We start from the raw sequence: 8,396 nt of genomic DNA on the forward strand, positions 1-8,396 counted from the left end.
GCCCTATTCCTGCTTGCCCTAAACGCAGGGAGCACCGAGTTTAATGCCGCGGGGCTGCTCTGGCCACTGCAGAAGATGGGACCTTGGAAGGAACAACCACCTGCAGCACAGAACTGCATCTGCAAAGCCACCCTCCAAGCTGAAGCAGGCTGGCAGACACCTCAGGACAAAGATCCACTGTGATTAAGTCTCCCCACTGCACAAGGACCACCAGCAATGGCACTCAGCACAGACTCCACTGCATTTTGGTGGTAGTCAGGGCAGCTTTTATTCTCAGTCACAGATTCTATAGCAGCTTAGAGGAAACCCTCATTCCCAAAGCGTACCTGCAAAGCTGCTGGGCTAACAGTGGGGGTGCAGGAGTTGTGTTACACCAGATGAAGCCGAAACAGGCAATGGCACTGAAGCAGATGGTGGAATGCAGCAGATGAGAAGGCTCAGCAGCACAGGAGCCAAACCCCAGCAGTGCTCCATCAGGAATGTGACAGGCCAATGCCAGCTTCCAGCCTGCCTTCTCCTATCAGCTGATGAAAAGCACACTCAAGCAAACAAGTGCTTCCCATGTGCTCCAAGTGCTCCAGATAAGCAATTTACCAAAAAAACCCTCAGTATTTATACTCTGGGCAGGATGTTGCTCCCTGGGACATGAATAGGAGCCCAGTCGCTAGTCCCCCAACACCAGAGTCCAGAACTAAGCACACCAGCTTGTGATGCTCTCCCATCTGCTTCCTGGTCAGGCCTTTGGATACCTTCCCAACCAGATACAAGCACACACCACAGCCAAGGCTGCTTCATCAAAAGCTGGAGGAAGAGGAATGCAGCTGAAGGCCGAGGGCCGTGCAGATGGGCTGTCAAGGGGATGAAATTCCAAAGTCTGGCAGAATGGAAAATAAGATAAACTCCTAGCAGGATGCTGGACAAACCATGTCCAGCTGGGCCAGCAACAGGGCTGTGTGCCCAGACTCATCTCTTCAGAAATCCTGGGCTGGGACTGACATCTCAGTCTATACTGCAGCACCGCTCTCACCCACCCAGGCACTTGCAGCTCCCACTGATTAACATGCCCTAAATTGTACTCTGTGCCTAAACACACACCAGTGTCAAACTGCAGCCACCTGCACCTAGAATGCATGGCTAGACTTTATGCATTTCTTTCATGGGGTGCTGCTGTGGGCTGAGTACCTCACACTACATGGGAGGGAAGTGGACACAGGAATTGTTGGCTGGAGTAAAGTTTCAAGTAAATTTCTTAGGTGCTGGTGAGCAGACAAGCATCCTGGAACAGAGATGTGGATGGAGGCATAGAAGAGGGGCCCACATGCCCAGAAACACAGAATCTGCACATATCCCAGCTGACATCCAGCACCATCCAGACACAGGTCTGAACCTCAGGGTCTGGAGGGGAAAGGACACTTCGCTGCCCTCAGTGCCAGTCGAGATGTCCTTGTACTTTCTTCAGCTATGCTTCATTTCAGCAAGTGACTCAGCTGGTCCTGTAGGTTTGATGACTGCTCAACACTGGGAACCAAGCAAGAAAAGATTCAGTGAAATCTGCTCCACAGATCTCATCTCATGGCATCAGAACAGCTTGGGTGCTGACCCTACAGCAACGAGAAACCCTGGGATTCCACAACCCACCTCAGTGTACCCACAAGGCAGACCTCATTTTGTGTTTTCATAAGCAGACAGCTCTACACTACACCCCTCAAAAGTTCCATCATGTTAATGAAACAAATGGAAGTTCTGGTAGAAATCCTCCCTCCGCTCAAATCTCCAACTCTTCACACTCCTGAAACACTCTCCCACTGGGCAAGATCTGCCAGCTGCCAAAAACTTTTTCACTCTATTTTCTCCCACCCTACTCCATTGCTTTTCCCTTTGCATCAACCCCCATACATCCCCCAGGTTCTCCTGGTGTTGCTTCATCTGACTACTCACTTCTTCTGAATTGCTTCTTGCCTAGATGAGAAAAGGAGACAAAAAGAGCATTAGAGAACAAAATCTCAGCAACTGGGTTCATGTTATATTAAGAAAAGGGACTTGATCAAAAGCTCAGGAAGCAAAACCCCTAGTGTGTTTCCAGATTAAGTTCTGAGAGGACAGCAGCAGCATTGGCTTCTCTCCCTTAGCCTTAGATGTGTCACACACTTTCAGAGGAGATACAGTGCAGGAGGTAAAAACCTCAGCTCCCACCCCAAAACAGCCTGAAATACACAGAGGGGCTGAAAAGGAGCTGGAAGATAACAGCTTTGAGAAGCCAGGCAAGAGGGATCAGTCTGAGTGGGCTTCATGCAGTTTTTAAATTGAATGGAAAGGGATTGATAGATGCACTCAGCTCCCTAAAAAGAATGTGGTGACTCCTACTTACTGGTACTGTAGATGAGTCGTTATTATGGCCATTTTCCTTAAACTCTGTGGGAGAACAAGACAAAGGATGAATGTCTGATGGGAGAAGCTCATCAGAATGACAGGGCAAACTGTGCCAGTGCCCCGAGGAGCTCCTCCAGCACAGCCATCATTGTACCACTGCACTTCCTCCAAAACACCCTCACCTGCGTCTGCCAGCAGCGGCACATTCCCCTCCTCCTCCCAATGACAGGCACAGACACAAAGTGTTTTGTTTCAACCTATGCCCCCCCTGAGTCTTCTGGTAGAGACAGCACAGCTTAAGGGCTGTGGGCTGTACACTGGAAGACCAGCCACAGAATTGGGTTTAAGAAGCACTATTCTGGCCACCAGACCTGTTGCCTGAACATGTTTCATTTCAGAGCTCCAGTAAGATGTCTGCATATCTGTTGTTAAACTCTCCTCTCTTCTGGTCCACTAGAAACACTATTGCTCTAAAAGATATACAGTGCTTACATCTTCTGAGTGCAGGATGGCATCTTCTTGCATCACCATGTTTCTAGCAGCTTGACCCAGCAGCTGAAAGACAAACGAACAGAGCAGACTGAAAGGCAACAGCTCCGAGTTTGCCAAGACACTTGTGACAGCTGCTCAGCAGACCTGCACGCAAGGCTGACAACTCGGGGGCCTCAGGTGACACGGCTGGAGGGGAGCACCGCGGTGCCGTGCCCGCCCCTCAGAGCACTGGGGTTTGGGAGATCCAGAGGCAGCGCTCCAGCCCGTCACTCTGGAGAGAGGGTAAACGGCAGCCTTCCGCTTCCCACCACCTCCCCAGCGCTGTCACAGGCAGCCGGAGCGCAGGGACGCTGGCACCTGCGACCCAACATCAGTCAGGCGGTGCCCCGACAGCCCAACCACACCCGCTGCCCGGCCCATGCCGTTCCCCCGCCCGGCCTCAGGCCACCCTCTTCCCCGGACTACAGCTCCCAGTGCGCCCCGCGTCGCCCGCCTGCTCCCGGCGGTCCCGCTCAGCAGCCGGCAGCGTTCGGCCGGGCCGCAGCGCCCCGTCTGCGCCGCCCCGCCCAGACGATGCCCCCAACAAGCGGGCGGTGACCGGACCGGGCCAGGTCGCCCGCTGTCCCCGGCTCCTTCTCGCCTCGCGGCCGCGCTGCATGCCCGGCCCCCTGTAGTCGGCCGTCCGGCAGCACCCGCCCCTCACCTCGGCGCTGCGGGAGCCCTTCAGCACCTGCTTGGTGAGGGCGATCACGTCAGTGCCGCAGCTCGTCACCTTCTCGGTCAGAAGCCCCTTCACCGAGTGGCCGAAACGCGCCTGGGCGTCCGCAGCGCCCCCCGCCGCCATCTTACCCTGCCTGCGCCCCGCCTCGCCCCGCCGGGCGCCGCTACGGCGAGCGCCGGAGGCCGAAAGTCTCGGGAAGGCGCAAGGCCCGTGGCGAGTTGGGGCACTGCCGTGGAGGGGTGGTTTCTGCCTGGCGCCGGCTCCCTCGGGGCTCTTGCGCCCCTGTTACCTCCCCCAGGACACCTCAGGCTCAGACATCACCCCAGGCACTGACATCCGAAGCTTCCCAGCATTGCCCAGGGCTGCCCGGTGCTCACCGTCGCTGCCCAGCACTACCCAGCGCTGTCCAGGACTGATGAGGGCTGGCAAAGGCTTTATGGCACTGACCAGTGCTTGCCCAGTTACCGTCCAGGGCTGACCAGTGCTGCCTATAGTTTTCCAGCGCTCATCAGTGCTGATCAAAGCTGTCCAGCACTGCCAAGTGCTGCCCATTGCTGCCCAGCACTAACCAAGGTTGATGATCCGGGCTGATTAGGGCTTCTTATCATTCCCAGTGTTGTTCGGTGCTGTCCAGCACGCTCCAGTACTTGCCCAGCACTCCCCAATACTTGCCCAGCACTCCCCAGTGGTGACCGGGGCAGATCAGCACTCCCCAGTGCTTGCCCAATGCAGTCCAGTGACCCCTGCCCTGTGCTGCTTATCCCTTCCCAGGCATGTTGAGGGGTTTCCAGGTAGAGGACAGACTTAAATACCCCACCAGTGGCACTCATGGCACCCAGGGGAGAATGTGTGCCCCCACCCCATACCCTTTCTCACCCTCTCCAAGGTCCTGGGGATGGAGCCCTGAGGACAGATCCCATCCTGGGTATCTCCTGGCCCACAGCCCACTGGATGCAGCTCCCCCACGGCCACCCACTGCAGCCATGGCCCAGCTGCCCTCGTTCCCTACTGGGTGTCCAGCTGCAGAGCTGGCCATGGGCCCAGTGCTCGGTTTCCCCCTTGCAGTCCCCCCCGATAAGGAGGCAAGCTTGCCTCAGAGTCAAGGTGACAACCCCACAGACGGTATAAAGGCCCCCTGCACTGCCACAGCCCCACAGCCAGCCCCACCATGCTGCTGCTGGGTGCCCTGCTGCTAGCCCTGGCCCTGCTCTGTGCCTGGGGACTGGCACACCAGCGAGCCACCTCAGCCGTGGGGATGGGTTCAGGGCGCCCACGGAGCCTGCCAGCCCTGCCTCTGGTGGGGAGCCTGCTGCATCTGACAGGGCACCCCCAGCTCCACCTGCGGCTTTGGCGCCTGCAGGGCCGCTACGGCAGCCTCTACGCCCTCTGGATGGGCTCCCACTACGTGGTGGTGGTCAACAGCTACCAGCATGCCAGGGAGGTGCTGCTGAAGAAGGGGAAGGCTTTCGCTGGACGGCCCCGCACTGTGAGTCAACAACAGGTTTGGGGGGATCCCCTCCCACTGTGGCATGGGGTGAGGTGGGGGTGCTCCCAAGAAAAGCACCAGCACCCAGAACGGTCTGTCTCCTCTGCCCATCCTGTCTGCAGCAAGACAATGGCAGGGGCAGCTGCTCTCTGCCCAGTTCCCAGGGCAAATCCTACATATCTTCTATCTCTAGAGTGACTTCCCTGGGGGCTGGCTGTATCTCGGGGTGTGGGGATGTGGGTTCAAGTGCCACCAGGCTCCCTGCACCCCTTAAGTTTGTTGGGCACCCCAGCCCCTAACCTTGATATCTGTCCCCAGACTTCTTCACCGGTCCCTGGGAGGGAGGGAAAGCAAAGCTCATGGCCCACCAACATTAACCAACAGCCTGCTATACTGTTTCTGGAATGAGATGATCACCTAGCATCACTGCTCCCCAGCACACGGTCCCAGTGTGGCTGCCCTGCAGGGGGTGACCTGGGGGCTGCCTGTCGCACAGGTGACCACGGACCTACTGTCCCGGGGGGGCAAGGACATCGCCTTTGCCAGCTATGGGCCCCTCTGGAAGTTTCAGCGCAAGCTGGTGCATGCTGCCCTCTCCATGTTTGGGGAGGGCTCGCTCGCCCTGGAGAGAATCAGTAAGTGCCCTCCACCAGCCCACAAGCTCCCTCCCAGCTCTGTCTCCCTCCCCTGCTTGACCCAGGCTGGACTATTCTTTTCTCCATTCCCTAATCTCCTGGGAAACAAGGAGAGACTCATTGGCACAGCCCAACCTCCCCGGCATCCTCCCAGTTTTCCTAGCAGGAGCTCAGGCCCCCTCCTTCCTTGCCCAGTACCTCACACCACCTCCCCCCATGTGTTTTCCACCCTGAGCTTTGACTCCTCTCACTCACTGAGGCACGGAGCCAGCTCCCGGTCCTCCAGGCTCCTTGCTCCACCCGCGAGGCGCCTCAAGCTGCACACAGAGATTTCTCTGCTTGTCTCTGCTCTCTCTGCGCCTCCCTAGCGCGCAGCATCGTTCTTTCTGCCTGTCCCAGCCCCTCAGGGCTCAGCCCTAGCTGGAGGGTGCTTGCTGCAGGCAGCACACCCTGCATGAGTGGGGGACTCCTCTTTCCAGCCCCGAGCTGCCCCCTCCATCCCCTTGGCGTCACCACCACGCCCTCACCTGCCTCTCCCCTCCACCCCAGTCTGCCGGGAGGCTGCATCCCTGTGTGAGACTCTCAGCGCTGTGCAGGATATGGCCCTGGACATGGCCCCCGAGCTCACACGGGCCGTCACCAACGTGGTCTGCTCCCTCTGCTTCAACTCCTCGTACCGGCGTGGGGACCCTGAGTTTGAGGCCATGCTGGAGTACAGCCAGGGTATCGTGGACACTGTGGCCAAGGAGAGTTTGGTGGACATCTTCCCCTGGCTCCAGGTGAGCAGGGACACGGGAACTGCCTGTTCCTCTCACTTCAGATGAGAGGAAGGAGCTGGGATGTGTCCTGTGGGAGCAGGACCTGAGGCCCCCGAGGTTAGGAGGGTCCCTGGTCCCTGCCCCAGTGTCCCACAAGAGCAGGTGCCCTGGTAGGCATGGAGTGACAGTCTGGAGGGCTGCAGAGGCTGAGCTGGAATCTCATGTTGTGATGGGCCTTTTCTCCCCCAGATTTTCCCCAACAAGGACCTGGCCCTGCTGAAGAGATGCCTCAAGATCCGGGACCAGCTGCTCCAGCAAAAGTTCACTGAACACAAGGTGCCAACAGGGCTAGGACAGGGAGATAATCCTGAATGGTGGGGTGGAGAGGACTGTACCAAGAACAGCCCAGCTCACATGTGTCTCCTGGTAGGAAGCCTTCAGCGGGGACACTGTGAGGGACCTCATGGATGCCCTTCTGCAAGTGAGGCTCAGGGCCAAGAACAGCAGCCCACCAGCACCAGGGCTGGAGCTGACTGATGACCACCTCCTCATGACAGTGGGGGACATCTTTGGTGCTGGTGTGGAGACCACCACGACTGTGCTCAAATGGGCTGTGCTCTACCTGCTCCACTACCCTGAGGTAGGGCTTCAAGGCAAGCAGATGCCAAGAGTGATGTCAGGTCTTACAAATAAGCAGGGTCAAGATGGGGGCATTTCATGTCTGCCTGCACAACCTGCCAGGATGTGCTGCTGATGCTGGGTGTACCTCACTGCCATGGGGAGCCCTCATGCACAGGGCATCCCCCTCCTAAGGCTCCAACCCCAGCTCTTGTTCCTCTCCCAGGTCCAGAGGAAGATCCAGGAGGAGATTGACCAGAAGATCGGGCTGGCACGTCACCCCCACCTCAGCGACCGCCCACTGCTGCCCTACCTGGAGGCCACCATCAGTGAAGTGCTGCGTATCCGTCCTGTGTCCCCCTTGCTCATCCCACACGTGTCCTTGGCTGACACCAGGTGAGACCCCACCAGGGGAGAGCCTGTACGAGGGCTGAGACTGCAGGAGCCATCTCGTTCTGTGTTTGCCTTGCAGCATTGGGGAATACTCCATCCCCAAGGGAGCCAGGGTCGTCATCAACCTCTGGTCTGTGCACCACGACGAGAAGGAGTGGGACAAGCCTGAGGAGTTCAACCCTGGTGGGTTGGGTGCTCCCTGTCCTCTTTGGGGAACAGGGAACAGCAGGGTGAGCCCAGGGGAGACTTGGTGGTGGGAGGTAGGATCCTGCTCCCCCCACTGTGTGGGGCATTGGCACCATCTCTGCTTTTTGCAGCTCACAGGAGGGACACACACGGTGAGCTTGGGCAGGTCTGGGGCAGAAGGAACAATCTCTGCTGATGCCAGTGGTGCCCTTTTCCCCTTGCAGGCCGCTTCCTGGATGAGCAGGGCCAGCACATCCACTCGCCCTCGCCCAGCTACCTGCCATTTGGAGCAGGGATCCGTGTCTGTCTGGGTGAAGTCCTGGCCAAGATGGAGCTCTTCCTCTTCCTGGCCTGGGTGCTGCAGAGGTTTACGCTCGAGTGCCCCCAGGACCAGCCCCTGCCCTCACTGGAGGGCAAGTTCGGTGTCGTGCTGCAGGTGCAGAAGTTTCAGGTGAAGGCCAGGCTGCGGGATGCCTGGCGAGTGGCCTCATGATGGGGACAAGCCCTGCATCCCAGGCAGTGGTTCCCAGAGGGGATGGAACAGGCTATGCCCTGCCTGTCCCACGAACGTGGGGCTGTCCCGATAAAGCTGTTCCCAACGCAGCGTGGCTCTGGCTCTTTGTTGGGCAGGCAAGAGAGGGGCAGGGAGTGGCAGAAGGGTGCTTGAGGCATATCATGGCCCCACAGCTTCATGTGAACATTGGGCTGAGATGGGAGGCCACAGCCTCTCTGCAGGG

The 8,396-nt window shown here is 58.2% G+C and overlaps 2 protein-coding genes across 3 annotated transcripts; one reads left to right on the top strand and one right to left on the bottom strand.

Moving 5' to 3' along the window:
* Positions 1 to 227: 227 nt before the first annotated feature.
* BORCS7 (BLOC-1 related complex subunit 7) lies at positions 228 to 3,728 on the bottom strand. Of its 2 annotated transcripts, XM_054163720.1 has the most exons (5): positions 3,566 to 3,728; positions 2,863 to 2,925; positions 2,369 to 2,412; positions 1,939 to 1,959; positions 228 to 1,518 (listed from the first exon to the last, which is right to left on the bottom strand). In XM_054163720.1, exons 1-5 carry the CDS (start codon positions 3,704 to 3,706, stop codon positions 1,467 to 1,469), a joined length of 321 nt encoding a protein of 106 aa, XP_054019695.1. In that variant the 5' UTR covers positions 3,707 to 3,728; the 3' UTR covers positions 228 to 1,466. The 2 variants fall into 2 exon arrangements, with proteins under 2 accessions (XP_054019695.1, XP_054019694.1); XM_054163719.1 differs by lacking the exon at positions 2,369 to 2,412 and having other exon boundaries at positions 228 to 1,959.
* Positions 3,729 to 4,751: 1,023 nt separating this feature from the next.
* On the top strand, positions 4,752 to 8,152 carry LOC104307099 (steroid 17-alpha-hydroxylase/17,20 lyase). Its single transcript, XM_009908130.2, has 8 exons — positions 4,752 to 5,069; positions 5,566 to 5,704; positions 6,254 to 6,483; positions 6,712 to 6,798; positions 6,893 to 7,102; positions 7,307 to 7,476; positions 7,553 to 7,656; positions 7,884 to 8,152. Exons 1-8 carry the CDS (start codon positions 4,752 to 4,754, stop codon positions 8,150 to 8,152), a joined length of 1,527 nt encoding a protein of 508 aa, XP_009906432.2.
* The last annotated feature ends 244 nt before the right edge of the window (positions 8,153 to 8,396 follow it).

This window comes from Dryobates pubescens, chromosome 8, assembly GCF_014839835.1.
Source record: "Dryobates pubescens isolate bDryPub1 chromosome 8, bDryPub1.pri, whole genome shotgun sequence".
NCBI classification, from domain to species: Eukaryota; Metazoa; Chordata; class Aves; order Piciformes; family Picidae; genus Dryobates; species Dryobates pubescens.